This window comes from Gallus gallus, chromosome 5 (genome assembly GCF_016699485.2).
Source record: "Gallus gallus isolate bGalGal1 chromosome 5, bGalGal1.mat.broiler.GRCg7b, whole genome shotgun sequence".
Lineage (NCBI taxonomy): Eukaryota > Metazoa > Chordata > Aves > Galliformes > Phasianidae > Gallus > Gallus gallus.
In genome coordinates, this window is record NC_052536.1 from 25,780,637 (window position 1) to 25,802,495 (window position 21,859).

The 21,859-nt window shown below is 39.8% G+C and overlaps 1 protein-coding gene across 30 annotated transcripts in view; it reads left to right on the forward strand.

The window, feature by feature from the left end:
* Positions 1-21,859, forward strand: part of NUMB (NUMB, endocytic adaptor protein) — a 130,358-nt gene that overhangs the window by 92,296 nt on the left and 16,203 nt on the right. For 16 of the 30 annotated variants that reach the window (XM_046941390.1, XM_046941389.1, XM_046941392.1 and 13 more), the window contains 3 exons: positions 1,314-1,457; positions 12,807-12,881; positions 18,011-18,088. In XM_046941390.1, coding sequence (XP_046797346.1) covers positions 1,332-1,457; positions 12,807-12,881; positions 18,011-18,088 — 279 coding nt within the window. In that variant the 5' untranslated portion in view covers positions 1,314-1,331. The remainder of the gene's footprint in view (positions 1-1,313; positions 1,458-12,806; positions 12,882-18,010; positions 18,089-21,859) is intronic. The other 14 variants (XM_040700610.2, XM_046941399.1, XM_046941397.1 and 11 more) reach the window with 2 other exon arrangements.

A 21,859-nucleotide genomic window follows, 5' to 3' on the forward strand; every position in this document is an offset into this window, starting at 1 on the left:
TGTCACCCATAAACTTCTGTATTCTGAAGCTTAGTTAATATAACGGGAAATAAGCATATTTAATCAGATTAGCTTTTGCTGCCTTGCATTCTGCAGCATCTTTGTTGTACCAAAATGAGATGTGGTGTCTATAAGGAATTTTTTTTTTCTCCAGGAAAGAAGAGTAATATCTCAAAAAGCCTCTTGGCATGTCTTCTTTATTTTCTACATTGTATGCCATATCATTTTATTTCTGTAGCTGAATATTGAGTCTTTTTGTTAGTTATTATTTATTAGCTGTTACTAGGATAGCTTCTTTGCTAGTTGTAGTTTCAGTGTAGTAAGTGAGCATGTCTATAAAGTTTAGCTGAGTATACAAAAACTGACATAGAAGTGTATAGTGTATAAAAAAGCATCTTGAGAGTGTCTTTGGGAGCGTCATTATAGAACTGCCTTCTTCTTTTGAAGGGGTAATTGTTCTGAGATTTTTCAATGTTTTCCTCAAACGTATCTTATTTCAATAAGAACTTCCACCAGTAGACTAAGCTGGGCCTAGAACATGCTCCTCAAGACCTGGGCTCCAATCTGTCACTCCCTACTTGTCATTGTTACGCTTCTGGGTCATCGTTTCTTGAGTTCGTGGCTTCCTTTGCACATACATTCAGATGCATGGTGCTCGTAGGCAGAACAGAGGTATTGATGTTTCCAGCTCTGTACCTTGATTGTTGAGCAGTCCACTGCTGGTAGAAACTGGCAATTTGTCTTGTGTGATCTAAGAGCAGTGAATTCCAGTTCTCTTCTGAACAGAAGTGCTAGTTTGGCTACTGCATAAAAGCTGGCATCATCTACCTCAGTGAGCCTATCATCCGTACTTAAAGAACAGTACAAGCAGTTAATTGTAGGGGTCATTTTAAGGCTACAAATCCTTGTCTTGCATGGGTGCCTTAGAAACTTATGCTATTCATTCCTTGCGTGGTTGCTCTAGGTGTATAAATTCAAGGAGGCAGGATTTCAAGTCCATCACTCTTCAGAGCTTCTCTGTCAGCTATTTTAGGTAATTTTGTGCTCAGAGTAACAGTTATTTCTGGGTCTGATGCTTCAGTTGCCGTGGAAAGATGTTAAGTAATGTGGATTTGTCTTCTGCTTTGGAGTGAATATTTATCCCCCTTTCTCTGAACCTTTGTCCAAGGAATTTCCCTTTCACAGGGATCTCTATTCATACTGCAGAAGCTCAGAAGTTTCACATGGATGTTTGTGGTGATGCTAGTTAACCTGATGCGGTTAAATGTGTTTGGTGCCTGTTTGCAATAATTCTCTTCTTCTTCTTCTTCTAGGTTATCAACATCTGAGAAATGAATAAATTACGGCAGAGCTTTAGGAGAAAGAAAGATGTCTATGTGCCAGAGGCCAGTAGGCCTCATCAGTGGCAGACTGATGAAGAAGGCGTCCGTACTGGCAAGTGCAGCTTCCCTGTTAAGGTAAGAATTTCTGCCTTTCTCTTGGGTATTCATGAGGTTCTTTTGCCATGAATTATTATTTGGGTTTTTTTGGCAAGCAAGAGCCAGAAGTATGCTTCATTACACATTGACCTATTTTACGGTCAGCCTTCATTGCAAAGGATGTGTTTTTTTTTTTTTTTAAGCCAGATGAATCATCTTAACAAATGCCTCAGAAAGTCATTGTCTGATGTATCCTACATTATTATTTAGCTGAAATAAATCATGTAGCTAGGCAGAGGAGTAATATAATTTGTCTTCATTTCTCTGGAAGAGCAGAAATGATACACCTCATGGACTGCATGGAAAAAGTACTTGATTCTATCAGTTAAAATGAAGTTACAGTTGTGGTTTTATTTGTAAGATAAGTGGTGGCTTATACTTGAAAAGTATAACCCCTCCCTTTGGATAATTGAAAATGTTGTGAAGAAACGCCCCAGTTTCCTTTCAGTGCTTGAGGTATAAGCACTTAGGAATTTTGAATGTCTTTCATTATTTTTTGGTGTATGTTACTGATTATTCATGTGTGTGATATTGAAATTGCCTGTATCAATTCCTTGAACTCATTCCATAATTCTCAGTACCGTAAGTAGCTTTTTGCATTTATTCTCCCACCTTTTCCAAGAGATAACACATTTTTAATGTTTATTTTATAAAATTTAATGTTACTAAGAAGAAATAAGGAAGGGATTTAGGGTGTCTTGCTGCATCTGCTCAGCTTGTAATCAAAACTCTCTTCCTGATGGCATACTATTTCTATAGTGGATTGTAAACAGATGACGTTTATTTAAGCTGTTAATTGTTAGTTTTCCATACCTATGCACGAGGAAAACACTGTCTGTGGTTCTGACACTTGAGAATCTTTTAATGCCTGTATAATAATTGTGTACAGTTATTAAACAGGTGATGTTGCTATGTAGAACTCTTGAACTTGGCTGTTAAATATTTTGTACAGCTATGGGTATGTGCAGGTGCCCCCTAAAGGTGGAATAACTTTGATATTGTGTTCATCTCCTATTTTATCTTGTATACAGTTGCTTGTCTGTGCTTTTAATGTATTCTTTAGGATATACAATGTGCAAGCTAACTTTCTAGTTTGTTATGGTTGCCTGCCTGCTCATTTATCTCTGTCTTACGTTAGTTTTCTGCTAGAATGAAGGAATTGTAATGTAATACTAAAGAGAGATGGTATTTTGCCAGAGCTTTGAAATTGAGTAACTGCTTTGTGGAAGCTTGAACTTAGATTAGGCTTTTCAAAATGTTAATGCTGTATAGGAGGGAACAGAATTGTGAGCTTGAGGATCATCACTTTACTAGTCTCACAATAGACGATAGTCTTAGACATAAGTGCTAAAGCTACAATATTACACACTTAATATTTAGGCGTTTAGTTTAACTCGAAGTATTTTCAGTCTTTGACTGAACATAAAAGATGTGAACCACTTTAAAGACTGACTTTTGTGTTGGTTTTCTTCTTTAAACTCCTGGTCAAGACTTGCACTTACAATGACAAATGCTTCCTGTATTTAAATGAAGCATTCATCTATTCTGGGCACATGCACCCAAAGTTGAAAAAGGTTTTGGACCATTCAGTGGTGAAAAGGCATAGAGATGGATGAGTTGTTGCATCCTGTCCTCAGACTGGAACTTGTTTAGCCCCATTTGCCTGCTTTGTATTAGAATTCACTGAGTTAATTAGGTCGTTGAAAAACAACTCTGAAGTAAATACATCTTTATTTGTGTTTCTTGATTCCAGCAGAATGTTTGATGCTTATATTTTACAATTTTGTATTTAGATGAAAGCTTAAAATCAGAACTGTTGGACATGGAGGTGCTTTTGTTTATTCAGTTTGAATGTGTCTCCCACACTTCTGAGACTTGAGACGGGCAGTCGTGGAAAGTATTTATGGGGCTTGAGATGCAAAATGGGTGTTAGCTGGTGTTTTGTAGATACAGACAGGAAGTATGGCATTGTGAGTGAACAAGATAAACCAGATGTAGAGTCAGAGGTTTAGTGGGTGGTACTGCATTTTGCTTACAACAAGAATGGAACTTTGTGCTATTGAAGGAGAGTGTCCTGTTGCGTAGTTCTTGGGTATTATTCAGCAGTGTACGTATTCCTGGAAGAGTGGGCTGTTGCCCGTGTCTTTAAATATCTGATGGAGTGTCTTTTCTTCCTGATGTTCCTCAATGGAGTAGAGTAAAATGAGATATCTTACTAAGAATAGTCAACTAATAGCAGTGCATTCTGAAATATAGTGAAAAATATATATATTTTTGGAAATCCCTATTTAGCATTCCAGCATGGTGCTATAGTTGCCTGTAGCTTCTTAACCACAGCTTAATGTGTGTCTGTGGGGATTAATCCGTCCTTATTCTTTATGTTCTGCCTTGCCCACAGTCCCTAAAAATCATCTGCCCCAGTTCTTAAAAGCTCAGAACTTAGCTGAGTAGCAAGATCCTTTTGAAGCAGTGTCTAAGATTTTAGCTGGTGAAGACCCAAGAAGTGTTAACAAATATTTTGTAGCTGTCTTTGAAGGTTTTCTGTGTGAAAGGAGAGTACAGAAAAGTTCTGGAATAGCAGCCATGGTCAGGGCTTTGTTTCTTATGATGCTTGGGTAGGAATTTTGGTTTGGGCTTTTTTTTTTTTTTTTTTTTTTTTTTGAGAAGACTAATGCAAGCAAACTGGGGAATGCTTGCTCTTAATTTCTCTTGTAAAAGAGATCATGTAAGTTTGACGTGAGAGCGATGTATCACTCTCTTAAAATAGCATTAAGTTGGTGTGTTTAACTTCATGCCTTTAGGCATTTTTTTGGCCCAGACTTGGGGTGCTTGTGGAGTGCTAGCACAGATTTATCCTTTTTTAGATTTTAGAGAGAATGTGGAACCACTTTGAAAGTCAGGTTGCAAATGGGATTTCTTCTTGCCTCCAGGCTCTGTTCTGTTAGTGTTGGACCGGACTCCAGTAGCTGTTCATTCATTGTGACTTGAGGATGCTGTATTGCACACAAGTTCAGTGTTACTAAGTTGTTTTACATTGATCTGCTCTTGAAGTTCTTCCTGTGCTGCATCCACAGCTGATCCTGGCTGTTAATTACAGCCTGCAAGTGTAGTAGTAGTTTTGAGCAACGCTGATGCATCTATTGGGCAACTGCATTTTGGTAGAGAAGGTGCTGTATGGAAAGTATTGGTAAAATTCCTGTGACGTTGTTGCCTTAAAACTCAGGGAGGTAGATTTGACGCACACTTTGTTCACTTCAGTGTTGTGCTCATAAGTTTAGAGCTTATGATAATCCTAGGATCATACTGTTACTTTTAGGTACTGACACATCATTTTTACAATCTCTGTTTATCCACTGTTTTCAGAATGTCTGTGTTGCATGCAACAAGCTGCTGATTGTGTTTTCTCAGTTGTCCAAGTGTGTGTAGGATCGTACAGCTAGCCCTTGTCTGTATTTGGAACCTAACCATGCCTGAGGAGGTAATCTGACACATTCAAAACAGGGCCTTGGAACGGTTAGGGACGTGCCTGCTCTGCTCTTTCATCTGTCCTCTTTTGAATCAGTTGAAGTTGCATTGAGAAAAGAGCCTTTGTACTAGAATGTGAAATGAACGGTTTTCTGCACTCCACTGCATCAGCAGAGAGACAGGTGCATGTCTATCAACAAAGGTACAAAAGGGTATTAGAGTTGTATTTAGACAACGGTAGCTTGCAGACTTCTGCTACCCCATTAGGCAGTAATTTTAAGGCTATCCTGACTCCTGCGGTGCAGAGACATGTTACGTTGCGTCTTTTATAGGTGTACTCGGAGCCACCTCTTTATTAAGTGTGGAACTGTTAAAACTGCTGAGAAATCTGTACAGAAATGTATTTTCAGAGGTGACAATCATCTTCCTGTCCTAGCAACTGGAGAAGTAACTACTTTGTTTCAGTAGTGAAGCTTCTGAGGGGGGAGAAAACTGTGCCAGATAGATATAATGTATAAGGCGTTTAGGTATTTACAACTATTCAGAAGATTATTCTAACAGACCTTAATGCTGCACTTATTGGTACTGTGATTTATCTTTATACGGTCTTTATAAATGGTAATTGTCAAAAATGAAGTGTATTGACATACCAATTTTGAGACTTGGGTTCTTGCTGCAGACATTACCACACTGAGAGCGTGCAGCTGTTCTATGTTTTAATGACTAAAATATTTGAGACGAGGGCTTCTTTTGTGTGAAATGCCTTTTCAGATGTCCCTCTGGGTAAGTAGTTTTTGTCCGTACAGATAATCTGTAGAGTAACTGGCCTGTTAAATTTGTATCAGAAAAAATAGGTCACTTCGCTCTACTTAACAGAATTAAACAAAGCATTTTCCAAGTTCTCGGTTGTTCTAACCAACCAGACATGTTAGAACATTTACAGCCGATTCCTCCTACCCGTGCTTCTGAAGGATGCAACAACTAGATGTACCTGTGGGTGATTGAATTAGTTTTACTCTGTCCCTTTCAAGTTTTTGGGGGTCTGTCTCTTTAGACTTTAATTTGTCTTAAATGCTGCCTGTCACCTGCAAGTTTACCTGCGTATGTATTTCAGACCATTTATTCCAAATGGAAGACTAAAGTTATCAATGAAAGAAGTCCTTGGGGAGGAGTAACGTACCACATCTGTGATCCAGGGTTTGCTGCTGAATGTACGATATCATGTGAATGAGCCTCTCCGCTGAGTCTTGATTTTCTGTGGTAGTGTTGACAAATAAAAGCCATATGTGGATACAGTTGTAGTCATGTAGAAGAACTAACATTTCAGATCAACACTCTTCAGCTGTTTCCTTTCTTTCCCTGGCTTTGATGGGAGGTGTTTAGAAGGCCATGTATTGCTTTGTGTGAGTATAAATTAATATATTAATTATAATAAAAAAAATAACAAGTGCAGTAAAGAGAGTTACTATCTCTGAACTTTGTTGGATATCGCCAGTGGGATCTGTGAGTGCCCGCTCATGTCTCTGGGATCCCTGTGACTGAGCAGTGGCTTGTATACTTAGCACATACATGGCCCACCAGAGAATGGGCGGAGAATAAGGGACTGCCTGTCCCTTTGCTGTGTGCTCTCACACCATTTGTAGTAGCCCACTTGTCCACTTCAGTTTTGGAATTTACATATTGTGCCTTACTGCTTAACGTCTGATATATAAATAGCTTTTTGTGGTGGCGGTTGTTTTTAGTTGGTTTATAAACATAATTTGCATGCCATTCTGTTCTTCCAGATCGGAAAGACTGGTAGTCAGCATCGGTGATGGCTGTTATTTTGTGTTACTAAATGTACTTCTGGTTGTTTGAAATCATAATAGCTGTGAAGGATTTTAGCAGCACATTGATGCTGAAGTGCCCTTAAGTTAGGCGTGTGATATTTTTGACTGTGAAATCTTGAGGTGCTTGAACAGTCCTTGGGAACTGCGTTAAGCATTTTTGAGATGTTAAAGTGGCAAATACGCTGCTTTCTGAAACGTTGCAGAGCCTTACACATGAAACACTACAGATCCCTATCTCTTAAGGAATGAATCGATGCTAGCAATGAACAGTAACCATTCCTACGGAATGCTAACCCAGCAGCAAGCAGATGTAAAGTTTGAAGCTCGTGCAGCATTTAAGATCGCAGGAAGACAACGACTAATTATGACAGAAGGTGATTATAACAGAAGGTGTGTGTATAACAGGAGGTTTCTTTGAATAAAGTCCTGTTATACAATCCTTAATCTTTAAACTTCTTCCATTTTAAAGAACCTTTTAGTTTTGTCTGAATAGCTTGCAAACAGGAAGTTTTAAGTGAGGTTTCTTGCTGTAAAAACCCTCTTCTCTTTGACAAAGCTCAAATTGTTAAATTGTTTAATAAACTTCAAGTTGTTTCAAAGATACGAGCATTCATGCCTAGAGCCATAAAAATGATTTAGATGCCCTTGAAGAAATTTATCTTTTAAATGCAATTTAGGTATTGGAAGTAAAAAATAATAATAAAAAAAATTCTGCCATTACTCTCTTTAATTTTTTCCTAAACGAGAAGGTTTCCAGTGTCATAAATGGAAACAGTTTTTTTGCAGAATTGGAACGAGAGTTACAGCGTGCACCTGTGCAGTGTTTATAAAACTAGTACCAATGTTTGATATTCTTTTTTCTTTTTCTGTATACGCAAAGGATTTGCACATCAGAGCAAGTAGCTGAAAACCGAAGTCTGACAGAGCATGCGTGAAGCTGTAAAGGGGTTGGGTGGAGTAGTGAGTGTAAGGTCACCAAGGGAAAGTTAGGATGGGTATTCACAGTAACTCAGCAAATCAACCCCCCGTTTCTAACTGTATGGCAGTTAGAAGCTATAGGATAGGCGGTGTTACCCTATTGATCTCCAGTTACAGAAATGATATAATAGTACCGGGCTGACCTCTCTGGAGTAGATGTGGAAGTAGATCCTGCCTTGAGACAAGTGGAGTCTGACATAACCTCTGAATTCCTTCTCAGCCATGTTTTAAGGATTTGTGAGACTACGAAAAGTAGAACATTCACATATCCATATTGAACTTTGTTACTTTATCAGGAGTCCAAAGTGGTTTTTTATTTCCTCAGTGTTGTTTCTCTTCACACCAGTAAATACAGTATGAGAATCAGTAAGTGAAATGCAGGGCATGACTCACAGATGGGTGTGATGTGTGGTTACGCCAAGACGCTGTAACAGCATGTGTTTGGGGAGAGGGTAACAAATCAGTGAGACATCTTTCTATTCTGGTGATTTAGGGCAGTGGAAGAGGTTGGACCCTAAGGAAATCTATAGCATCATAATTAACCTGTAGTTTTGATTAAGGAGAATTTACTAAGTTTGTCTACTGATGATTAATTATAGAGTTTTTTTCATTGTACATCTACGGGTGTAAGCAAACATCTGTTTCAAACTAATAAATTAAAAAGCAGCAACATTGAATATGTAAATCTTAGAGGTCAGTGGAAATGTAGTTTAGCTTCTAGGCACATCAGGGCTTCTTGGATTAAGCTTGTGTCTAGTTACAGGACAGAGTTTCACCCTGAAGCTGTGGAGCTTTAATTCTTGAGCAATAACTTTTCTAGAAGTCTTAACTACACATGCAGATTCCAAGTATTCCATCTTACAAATCAGGATATTATTTATAGCAGTAGAACAATATTTACACATAGAAAAATGGGAATGTCGCTGTGTCTAGGAAAAGTATCAAGGAAATGGTGGTTTCCTGCTCTCTGGCCATTAGCTTGCTAGCATGGGACACTTTGGCCAAGACTTCTGGTAAGCTCTTTTCTTCTGTCTGTCTAGTTTAACATGTAGTCTGAAAAGCCTAATCTGTTACTGCAAGTAGAACAGTCCAAGTGAACATCTGCTGATACAGAGAAAATTTCAGTAATTTGTGTATCTGCCTCTGTTTGGAAGAGAGACTGCAACAGCGTATTACTGTGTTCCAGTAACTGAAAATGATGGAAAGAGATCTGGGGAAGGTCCTTCCTTTGGGCCAGCAGCTGTTGAGTCAGTGCTATTGAACTCTGCTTCTTTACAGAGAGCGCCAAGTATTTGAGAAAGTAAACAAAGATAATCATGGTAGTATTTCTTGTACTAGGACACAAATGGTAGTGATTTCATTGCTGCCCAGCAATATTACTGCCATAAAACATCAGCCCATGGTGTTTTATTAGGAACACTTTCAAAAGTGTATGTTTGGGAAGGGCAGTGCGGCAGCTTCACCAAACATACTAGGTGATAAATTGCCTGATTTTAGATGAAATCAGAAAAGGCTTAAAATACTGAAAAGGAACTTGAAAAACTTCATTCTCTGTGCATTTTGCTGTGTGCCAGTTTGGCTTCTTCCTGTGCTGACTGCTTTGTAGTGTGTGACTGAAGAGTGATACCGAATGCCTCAGGAGATGTTTTATCTGTGAAGACAAAGTTTGTTGCCTTGAGGTGGAGGTTTTTTTTACTTACCTGCTGTACCGACATATAATCTTTTTTCTGAAAATGCTAAAATAAGCAATACCTTTCTTGAAAAATGTTTGTTAAGGGGCTCCCCAACAACTCCTGAAGGTATTTTATTCTTTTCAAAACTTTTATTCTGTGGTAGTCTTTATGTGGACTCTGCCCTAAAGGATTTTTCACTTTCTGTAGAAGCAATGTTGGCTGATTTCTGGTATAGCGATTAAATCTTTCACAGAACATCTTATGGCTGAGAACTGCTGATGTTGTGGCTATCACTAAGTGGTTGCTATGGAAATTAAGTAGGAACGCATTCAATATTAATGCTGCATTCCTGTTATTTGCACTTCCATGATGGAAATGTGCTTGCTTTCTCCAGGCACGTTAGGTTGCGTGACTCCTGTGATGAGGATGTCTCTCTGCAGGTAGTCTTACTGTTCTGTGAAGTCTCCACCCACCACAGTGTGCCCTATGCAGTTTTGTGCCACTGAAATTCCGTGTCCCAGTCACTGCATTTCTTTGTGGTGCTGTGCCTTGGTGGGTTTCTAAGAGGCTTTACAGTATGTGTGGCCTGTCTCTGCCCAGGCACTTTGCATTATGTTTCTTCTCCTTCGGTTTGAATGGGAAATTTCTTTGAGATGTTGAAAAATTGTGTGTAGAAGCGTGGGTTGTAGGTATCTGCTTTTTAAAGTGGTATCCGTGCAATCTCTTTGACATGGCAGAACATCAGAATTTGGTTTGTTTTTTTTTGAAGGGAAGCTAAACACCAGAGTTCTTGGTCTAACCAGCAGCTGTATTTTTCTTATTCAATTAAACGTTGAAATGCTATTCATAATATGCTGTGATAATAGCAAGTTGAGCTGATGCTTCACATTTAAGGTTAGCTAGTGATATTATTCCAATGTAATTCTTCTCATTAAAAATGTGAGGCAGCTGGGAAGGCTTCAGTCTATAGCAGAGCTGGTTGCCAGGTATCTTGAAGAAATACTTGGGTCTTTGTTGGATAAGTAGAAGTTGTGTAGCACTGCTTCAATACAGAGGCAGGTATATCTCCATTTAGCCTGATGGGGGAGAAAGGATTTTGGAAATAAACCTGAAGACATGGAAAAGGACTTGCTGCTTAAGGGAGATTTAAGTTGATGTAGCAAAAAGAGGACAGGAGTGTTCTCATTGTGCAGCTGACAGTTATTTTTAATAGAAAGAAACTTAAATATGTTTGGACATAGAGGGAACTTGAATCTAGAAAAAAAAAAATCAAAAAACTGTCCAAATAATGTTCAGGAAGACTTCTGAAACTGCCCATATAATGTACAAGGCCACAGTTCTTGATAGCTGTGAGCAGCCAGCTTCTGCAGTAGTGGTGCACTGGGAAGAATAAGTTTTCTGATGAAGAGCTTTAAGTGTAAATTGTAAATGCAAACAAAGCACCTTTTGTACTCATCATAAAAGTAGTATTGTGTGGCAGCATAATTTCTTTTATAATTCAGAATTGATTGATGCTCGGTGAGGTCTGGGGTTTGTACCCTTTTGCTGTGGGTAGATGCACTTGATATGTGCAATAATGTCCCCATTCATTGGAGTATTGAAAACTGCAGCTAAACGTGCTGTCTCTAGCAGCAGAGCCATGACTGATTGCCCAAAGTTGGAGCATGTGACTTGAATAGAGGTTTGGCAACACACGGGGAAGCGGTTGTCTGGTCTGGAGTGTGACCAGAGGCAATGTTTACCCTGCTCTGTTTCTCCCTCATCCAAGCAAAAGGCAGGTTGCCAAGTACAGGGGCTGAATGGTTTGGATCTTCAGTTGGGGGCATTTTGCCTACACTCGGGTAAGAGATGTGCTGATAGCTCTGGAAATCAAGAAGTTGTACTTAATAGTAATGCAAGCTAGGTGGCTCGTTCCACGCGTATATCTTTGTTTACTCATCTTCTCCAGATTTCGGCCTTGTTCCTGTTTATATTATCCTTTTCTTTCAGCTGACAAACTTTCTTGCGCTCCTAAAACCAAAATTTTCCCATGTTAGGTTCACAATATTTCTGCATCTCTGGAGCTTCCAGCGTAGACATGGCAGAACTGCAAATGCATCCCTGATGGGTGCGGATACAAATGTGTGCTTCTGGACACATAGTAAATGCGTCTTCAATTGTTACTGTTGGTGTAGTTTTAGGATTAGATTGGGATTAATGCTCCCCTCGGTGTTATGGAGAAATGAGCATCCTGTGCAAGTGTTCAGGAAGTTCAGCTAATGGAAAGCTAATGGAAGTCATTGTTTTGGCAACTCTGGTATTCAGTTTTAGGGCTTCAGCCACGTGGAGCTCACTTTGGAAAAGCTGTAAGGTGTTGGATCTTCATTATTTGCCATTTAGCTTCTACGTAGTGTATTTTGCACACTGTCCTGTGGCTGGTTGGGGTGGGTTAAGTGAAATTCTTTCAGAATGTTCTATCCAGTGTTAGCCTATTTTTAAAATGTCACGTAGTGAGACTTAATGTTAAAGCCCTCTATCGTTTATGGTCTTTTAAGTCTCAGCTGTTTAATGATAAGAATGTTGGTATGTTGACAGCCTTTTCCAAGCATCTTGCCTTGCATTGAAAACCCTCACCTTAAACCAAAATAACAACATGCCTTTCAATTTGCTGTTAAATCTTTTAACAGTCTTTCTGAGTGTGTCCATTAAGCTGAATCTCCTATATTGTTCTGGTAGAGCACTTCAATACGGAATGAAATCTTTCTTTGTTGAGCTAATCAAACTTGGTATCCTAATTATTGAAACGAATACTGGGAGAATGTTCTGTGGTAGTATGGGACATCTCCATAGGTAATTAAATCTCAGTTCACTGCTGCAGCGTGCCACAAATATTGATTCTGATGTTTTAAGAGCCTTTCTTTCCTCTTTAGCTACTCCAGTACGAATAGCAACTTGCATGCACTCTTATAATGTCATGTAAATCAGGGTAAATTTCTCTTAAGTTTTGTAATAAAGAAGAAGTCAGAGAGCTTTTATCTGATAGTTTCCATGGCTTTCTTCAAGAATTAAGTACTTTGAGTAAGGATATGAATGGTTGAGAGAACATTTCCTTCCCCTATCAAAAAGATTGAGAAAGGTAGGGGGGCAAATGGAAAGCACAAGGAACTTCTGTTTTTCCATTATATAAAATGCAAGTACCCAGTTTCCTGACACTCTGATGTATTTTTTTGAATTGCTTCCTCTGTGGCCTAATGTTATTCTGGGTTATGTTGTTAATTAAAAACCGTTGCAACTTGCAGTTTCTGTTTGGTATGGTTTTAAGCAGTCTGTGATAATAAATACACAGAAAATGTGTAGTTTTTAAAGCTGTTACGCTTCTTACCTTCCTGTTCTTGTTCCTACAGTACTTGGGGCATGTTGAAGTGGATGAATCCAGAGGAATGCATATCTGTGAAGATGCTGTGAAGAGACTGAAATCTGTATGTATACTCGTTTCATGAAAAAGCTGGCTTCGGGGTTGTAAGTGTTACTCTAAAAGGTCCATTCGGCAGCAGTGCTGCAGCTGAAGCCTGAACTTTTGACCCACTTTAGGAGAACAGTTGGCTGGTGTGAGAGCACTGCTGTGGTTAGGGGGACGTGCTAATCTGATGATGAGAGGGAGAGAGTTACAACTGTTCTTTCTACTGGCAGAAACTATTTGCAAAACAAATGTGTAAAAATCCTCTGTGACCTTTCAGACTAAGTTGGTACCCATATGGGCTTCAACCATTGTTTTTTAACAGGTCTTTCTCCCTTTCTCTCTTTCTCTCTCTCTCCCTCTCTCTCTCCCTCTCCCTTTGTTGCCTGCCACTTCAATAGTGACTTAATTCACTTCTATTATACAAAATATGATTTGATTTAGGCTGCTTTTTTCTAATGCACTGCAACATTGTAGTCATGCATGAAATAATCTGGCTTGCATCTGCTTGAAGTGGCCTGCCTGAAGGCTGCCTAATTCTGGTATGTCATGAAGTGGGCTGCTCTTAGTTTGGCTTCTGTGAACGTTTGCTCCTGTAAATGGCACTCGTTCAAAGCTCTTGGTATTCCTATGGCTCATTTCAAGGTCTTGTCTTCTCTTCCCTGTAGAAAGTCAGTAGTCAGTCTATTAAGAATCTGAGGCTAGAACAGCACGGAAGAGGAGGAAGAGAGGATGTTGAAATTTGAAGTCTGATTGAAGATGGAGAACTGCTGTCCTTTTCATCTCGCTTCTCTTTTGTCCTAGCTATATACAGTCTTCAGTAATGCCTTTACCAGAAGATATTCTTGTATCCTTCTAGCTCAGCCAAAATTACTGGAAGTAAATCAAACACTTTTACTGCATCTTTGCTAACTTAAGATACCTTTGACTGGATATGATTTTTTTTTTTCCCTCACCAAATGTGAGAACTCAAATGTCTTCTGAATAAACCTGTTCTTCCTAGCACACAACAGAAGACTATAGGTTATCTTCCTTCTGTTGTGCTGTAAAGTTTCTGAATTGCTTTACTGCTCTGATTAAAATCAAGTCTTTTCATTCTTTTCTCTCTCAGCCAGTGTCTAGCAACCTGTTCAAGCCGCGTCCCATCTGTTCCCATTCAGTCCAGCAGTGATTGGTGACTGATTTTTATTAAAAAGGACCACACAGAATGTAAATTAGTTTTTGTTCTATGGATTTAGTTTATATAGCTAAAAATGCAAATACTGACCACATAGTGAATTGCATCCATTTTCATCCTGTTCTAGTTTTCATCGTATGAGGATACTTCTTGTTAGTACACCAAATAATGTTCCAGTATCTCCTTTTTGCAGCTTCTCTCATTGTCCTCTCTGGGGAGCCGTGCTGTGAAGTATTTGCTCTCTTGGCTTTTTATAAACTTTCAGTCCACAAGCCAATTAAGTGTAGCTAAGCTTATAAATAATGACACACAGTAAAAATGTAGCACCCAGTTTCCTCTGAAATCCAGAGAATGCTAGGATTGTGATTCTTGATCATCTGAATTCTTGATTCAAATGTAAGGCATCTAACTTTTACAGCACCTTCCCTAGAAGTAACTTAATTTCTCTGTTCTGTGCTTTATGATTATTCTAACCTGAACGGCATCAACTTATTGCCCATTCTCGTAAATGCAATGTTTTTATTCAGATAATTTTTATTTCTTCTGCTGTTTGAAGTTTTTCATGTTTATGCACAGATTGGACACAGGTGTGTGTCTTAGGAGTTCTGCTTGCATTGTCTGGTTTTCAGTGCTGGAAATGGAGAAGCGGGTGTGTAATTCTCATTGGGCCCAATATTCAGATTACTGAAACTGCTTTGTGCACCTGAGCTGTTAGACTCCATCAGACCCAGGCTTCATCTGAAGCTGCTCATTGCGATTCAAACCGTATCCCCATTCTCAGATCCCCACCCCATGTGTGTGGGTGTTAAACCGGGAGCATTTCTTTAGGATTCTTCCATTGCTGAAAGCTCTTTTCTGTACAATATATTCTCTTAACAAGGAAAAGCCATACCACTTGATGTTGTTTCAGCATGCAGAATGTAGTAAGAAAGCAATTTGCTCCTTTGGTAGTCTGTTCCTTTCACAGTGCTTGGTTATTTCGATGGGTTTTCTCTTGGTCTTGAAGGAACTTCAAGTTTGAGGTGCAGTGCTCAAATGAAAAGACAGCTTTACAAAAACGGAACTTCATTTTTCATATAGCTAAACTACATACAAGTGTATGTGGCCTATTTTAATCTTTGTTGTCTTTGCAGGCATTGTATAGCTCTTATGAATCCAGTCTATGAATAATAGTTCAGTTCTGTTAGAGGCAGAACTGTTGACATACTTGTAACTTCTAAAACTGAGTTCTCTCTGTCCTTACTTATTTCAATAGATATGTTTATATGTTTTCCTCTTAATTCTTATTCTCCATCAGTTGGCTATTTATTTGGGGGGCTGAAATCTGTTCTTTGTTTTAGGGTTGACTATTGGACTTTAAAACCTTTTAAGGTTTGTCAGGAAAAATACAAAACTGGATCTTCATTTTTGGAATATCTTAATTTCTGCTTTAGAAAGAAAAGATGCAGTCAAATTCTTTTACCTCTTTATTGTGGGGAAATATCCTTTCAGGTCCTTTATTATCTGCTGGTTTAATATGCCACAATCATTTTTGAGCACATCTTGCAGAACTTAAACCAGATGATGGCAAACCTTTTGTTCAGGGATTGTGTAATTGACGGCTGTGTAGAAGAAGCCATTTTTAGCTCAAGAGCCGTTTTCAAGCTCTGGAACTGCATACCAACACAGATGACGCTATAATGTGCAGGTTACAATTTTTCTTGTGATGAAATGAAGAGAAACTGATGTCCCTATTTTCTGTCTGATATGGCACAGCAGTTTCATTGATAGATCAGAAACCTGTATGTTCAGGTATCACTACCTGTTATTCAAGTGTTACCAAAGGAGTGTACATTTTTCCCTTAGCAGGGATATATTACTAACTTTGGATCCTCAGATTTGGATACAAAGCATTGAAGGGTTTCTCCAAAACCGTTTCCATGAGTTAGCATTATTTAGTGCAGACTGGAAAACAGCTTTCTGAGGACCCTGTAAGGTAGCTTTGTAACCATATTTGACTCAGGTATGGGGAAATGGTATGAAGACAAAATTATACTCTCGTATCATGTTTTGATTTTTAAATCAGCTTCAGTGTGTGGTATTGGTTTCTAACTTGCCACTTCTTGTTTTAAATGATGCATTTGTTTTAATATATGTTCTTGTTTTAGCAGGTAAAGAGACATAATATTTTAAAACATGCATTAGTTATCTCTAAACTACATTAACTTAGTGTTGTTTAAAATCCATTTTGCATGATGCCTTTCCATTAACATTTCTAGCTTATTAAAAACCATAGATCTTGTTTAACAAGCATTTTGCTGAGAGCAAAATTAACCATCACCTAAAAATGAGGTAGCTTCTGGTGAATCTCTTTTAGCTTTTGCTATCTTTAAAAGGCTGTTATTTAGTGTAATGCAACAGTCATTGCTCAACTTGGCAGCAGCATCCAGCCCCTTCTCATTATGTGCACAACAGTGTGATTAATCCATTAGTTCCCCTCCCAGTGTTCAGCATATCTTGTCCAAATACACGACCGTTCTTGGTGCTAAAAGCTATTAAACCTTTCAGCTGTCTGCACGTAGAGATGTTCTTATATAGTGCCTGGGTTGACGTAAATATCTTACAGATACTTGTTGAAAAGCTCTGTGGAAGGACACTGGGTAGAGAGAAGCACTCAGTAGCAGAAGTCAGGAAATGCAGAGTTGAGATTGACACTCCCTTCTTAGCTTTGTTTCCTGGCTTTTGTTGGTTTGCGTCAGAACCATAGCTTTGTTTTAAATATAACCTTGTATATCAATCAATTCTGGAGGCACTGCCTCAGGATATTTGTAATAGTATTTTTGATATAGCATTGTTATCAACATGGTGGTAATTTGGGGTCAGTGGCTGTCAGAGACCCTTACTTAGTCTCATGTGGATTCTCCACAGTCTCCGTGTTACTGCTGTACCGGTTTACTAGCCAGTTAAATAATTTAGAAAGAGAACGAGAGCAGGGATGTGCTTCAAAGCCAGCTCCCTTCAGGTACTGAGCAGCGTGTAGCTGTGCATGCAGGACATCAGGGCCCAGAGAATATCCTCACATCAGATCAAGCAGATCTTGTGGGTTTCCCGCCCCCCCCCCCCCCCCCCCCCCCCCCCCCACAATCTGGTAACAAAACAAAGCCAGTAAAAATGGCATGCAAATATACTTCAAATTGTGTTCTGCTTTTGTGTTAATGTGAATTGGGCAATCGGTATAATCACTTCCAAGCTGAAGACGTTCAGGAACTTGTAGTTCAGCTTTTTGTGCCTCTGCCTTGGTCTAACTTCTCCCTCTCAGAGGTGACTTTAAAGGGGATCTTGTTCAATCTATTAATCCAGAGTTGGAGAATGAATATTTAGTAGTTGTATGCTGTGGAAGAGGAAGAGATCTCAGTTGTGGTTTAGTTTAGGTCAGAGGGAATTCCTTACTGGCCAAAGATGGTTGTACAAGATGCAAAGTGATAGTAGCACATAAACCAAAACAGTAAATAAATAGAATAAAATGAAGTACCGAAAATGCTTTTCAGCTTTTAATCCTGCATTATGCCAGCCACTGTATGTTCTCCAGTGTATGGAGCACTCGTGTTGGGAAAAAAACGGTCAATACAGAGCAAATTTGACTGTACCTCTGAAGTTAGAACTTTGCATTTCACGCCCATACAGTATTTTAATTGTTCAACTACCACGTCTGCTGCCAAGTTTGGTTTATAACCTAACTAAAGGGAACTAAACGAGGGAGAGTGACGATGAAGTAACCACTTTGCATGAAATTGGGGCCAAGGTTCTCTTCTTTCCACCAATTTCAGGGCAGTAGCTTATTAGAATTGTGTGTGCCCTTTGATCTGCATTTTCATGGGATTATTTTCACATTTGCCTGTCGCACCTTCTCGTGGATAACTCTAAAAACCCCTTCCTTTCCCTCCAAACCCTATTCTTGTGTGTGCTTGTTGGTTTGAAACCCTGGGACATTTTAGCTACCTTCAGTAATAGCGCTCGACTTGTCCCCCCTGTTCCTCCAGGAAAGGAAGTTCTTCAAAGGCTTCTTTGGAAAAGTAAGTTTAATGCCTCATTTGTGCTTGCACTATAAGGAGTTACATCCCTGGTATAGCACTGCTGTAAAATCAGGGTGTTGAGAATCCCTTAATCTATTTCAGAATATTTACTTCTAAAACCCATTTCTTCCTAGACTTGGAAATATATTGATCAAATAAAGAATATGGTTAAAAAAGTGACCTGAAACAGAAACTGAACTCCATATGGACTGTATCAGAAATCCAGTGTTCTGAAATTATTTGGTCTTCCTGGAAAAAAAAAAAAAAAAAAAAAAAACTTCTTTTTTCCTTTAAATCTCTTAAACTTGTGCCAGCCTACATCACCTATGGAACAGTTGTGGTCTGTGCTTGTAAGCACTGCTGGATTGTTGGCCGCCTAGCACCACGAGCTTGCCCAACTCTTAGTGTGGGGAGAAAGCAGCGAGCCTACACCATCTCCTAAACCTTTCTTTTTTGAGCACGGTCCAAATTCAAAGGTACATGAAGATGAGACCAGGCATTTACCTGCTGTATGTTTTTCTAATTGCAATTTGATTGTATAGGAGAATGCTTTGCTGCTCACTGTTCTCTTGTTTTCCTGAGCACAGTGTTGCAAAAGGAAGCAATTATTTGTCCTTACTAAGAATGTGCTGTACTGGAGACTGGATTGGGGTGGTTTGTTGTTTTTTCTTGAATTCCTGCTGTCTTACAGAGATGGAGACAGTGTTGGTCAACCTCTTAAAAAAAAACCTCTTTTGCCTCCCACCTGTTGACTGCTTCTGCATTTAAAATTCTTGTAAAACACTTCCTATGGAATAAATTTAAGATGCTGCTTTTCAGGGATCTTATGACATGCTGAATCTTGGTTTAAATAGAAACTAACAAGTTTGTAACTTGCATCTCAAAATCTTTCAGAGCAGATGATTTTCTGGTCGCACATTTGCCTTGGCTTTACTTAAGGAGTAAATAAAGCTTTTTCAGCTGCACCTGTGTCACTTCACACTCACACTGTAGTGCATGTTGTAGAGGAGAAGCTGTTTCCCCAGTTCACCTTTCTTCCCATCATGTGGGAAAGCACACCAGTGAAGTGAGTGTAGTAATAGTGAAGAAAGCAGCTCTTTTTTTTAGGGTCAGAATGCTATATGTAGGGGATCTGCCAGGTTAATCGAATCATCCCTATGTGTAAATGAATTCAAGGCTGGAATCTACAAAGGTTGGAGTGAAACGTGCTATTTGCTGTGCAATACTCCAAGTATTTGTTGGTTTTAAACAAATTCCAACATGAGAGACCCACCTCAACCTGATCAAAATGATATGTTAGTTTTCTTTTTCCTTACTGGCATTCATCTATGCCTGTCCTAGGTGCACTCAGGCAGAATGAGGCACATTTGGAGTATTACTACACTAGTACATGTAGCATGAGGAACAATCAAGAGAAGCTAGAAGCCTTCGATCAGTCCCAGAGCCACAACATCATTGGCAAAAGCAAAATCTGTTGGGAAGGTCCTGAGATAGCGCATCACAATGACGAGTTCTAGGCCCTTCAGCAGGGCAAGTGGGGTGCTGTGCATGAGGGAGGGGCCGGGCTGTACAGAGCTCACAGCTGACACTGACACAATTGGGAGCCTCTGGGTAAGGATGAGAAGGGACAAGCAAATAAAGTGAATGTTGTGATGGGAGTTACTGTAGGCCATCTGGCCAAGATGATGACACTGATGATTTATCCTTTGAGAAGCTATGAGATACATGTAGATAAGCCACCCTTATAGATGGCTTCAACTTGACAGATATTAACTAGAAATATCACACAGCAGATACAAACAAGCCAGGCAATTCCTGAAATACCTTGATAACTTCTTAGTACGGGTACTAAGAGAGCCAATCAGGAATAGTTGTTGCTTGTAAACAGAGATGGTCTCATTGGTGAAATGGTGATTGGTGGCCATCTTGGCCATAGTGACCATGAAGTGCTAGAGTTTAAAAATACTTAGTGGTAAGGGTAAAACTTCAGGCTGTTCTGAGAGCTAGTTAGTTAGATCCCATGGAAACTGCTTTTGAAGGCATTAAGGTCCATCACAGCTGGTCACTTTTTAAACAGCCTCTTTAAGAGCACAGGAACAGGCAGTTCAAAAATGTCAGAAGACATGCAGACGAAGCAGGTCAGCTTGAATCAGTAGAGATCTAAAGCTTAGGTGGGGAAAAAACCATGTGGCTACTAGAAGTGAGGTCTGGTGGCATGGGAGGACTGCAGAGATGCTGTTCACTATTGTAGGGAGAAAATTTATGTTGTCAAAGCTCAGTTACAATTGAGGGTAGACAGTACTGTGGGAGACAATAGAAAGGGCTTTTTAAAAATATGTTAGCAGCAAAAGGAGGACCAGAGATAACACTGATCTGTTACTTGACAACAGTTGTCACCGCACAGACAAAGCAGATGTTTAATGCTTTTGGCTTTGTCCTCAACACCAATGATGGACTCCTGGAGTGGGATATCTGGAGCCTTGAGTTGGAGAACTATGACTGGTAACAACAAACTCCTGGCCAAATGCTGTACTTATGTAGGATTTGCTGCTCCAACTGGATGCAGATAAGTCTGTGGGGCCTGGCGGGATATATCCCCTGGTACTGAAGGAGCTGGCTGATGCCAACGTGAGATGTCTCAATTATTTTTCAATGGTCTTGGGAATCTGGAGAGGTCCAATCAACTGGAGGCTCACAAACAGTTGTCGCAGGTTTCAAAAAGTGCAAGAAAGACGACCCTGGAAATTACAGACCTGTCAGTCTCACTCAAGTGCCTGGCAAAATGTTGGAGATTATTATTTGGGGAGTTACTGAAAAACACCTCAGGGACAGTGCAGTCATTGGTCACAGCTAACACGAATTTATGAAGGGAAAGTTCTGTTTAATGAACTCTAATCTCCTTTTTATGACAACATTGCCCACCCAGGTGACCAAAGGAAGTTAGTTGATGTAATTTTTCTGGATTTCAGCAAAGCTGTTTGTTTCTCACAGTATCATTCTGGACAAAACGTCCAGCATGCAACTAGACAAAGCAGAATGTGATGGGTGAACTATTGGCTGATAGGTTGGATTCAGAGGGTTATAGTAAACAGAGTTGCATCAGACTGTCAGCCAGTCAGTTGCGGAGATCCTCAAGGCTCCATTTTAGGGCTGATACTCTTTAACGTTCTTATCAGTGACTTTGGATATAGGATTTGAAGGTATACTAAGAAGGCTTGCGGATAGCACTTAATTTGGGGGAGTTGGTAACTCCTTCAAGGGCAGAGGGAGCTTGACAAATTAGAGGACTGAGCAATCACCAACCTTATTGAAGTATAACAAGAGCAAGTGCTGGATTCTGCACCTGGGATGAGGCAAGCCTGGCTATGTGTAGAAGTTAGCAGACTAGAGGCTGAAGAGCGGCCCTTCAGAAAGGATTCTGAGGGTTGTGGCTGATGGCAAGTTGAATGCGAGTCAGTAGCGTGCCCTGGCAGCCAAAGATGGTGAATGGTCTAGAGGGAAAGCTGTATGAGAGGTAGTTGATGTCTTTTGGTTTGCTTAGCCCAGAACAGGAGAGCTTAGGGGAGCCCTCGTGGCAGCCTACAGCTCCTCGCAGGGAGTGGAAGGGCAGTGCTGAGCTCTGCTGTCTGGTGACAGTACCGGTGCCTGAGGGAACGGCATGGAGCTGTGCCAGGGGAGGGGCAGCTGGGGGTTAGGGAAAGGGTCTGCACCAGAGGGTGGTCAGGCATGGAACAGGATCCCGAGGGCAGTGGGCACAGCCCTGAGCTGCTG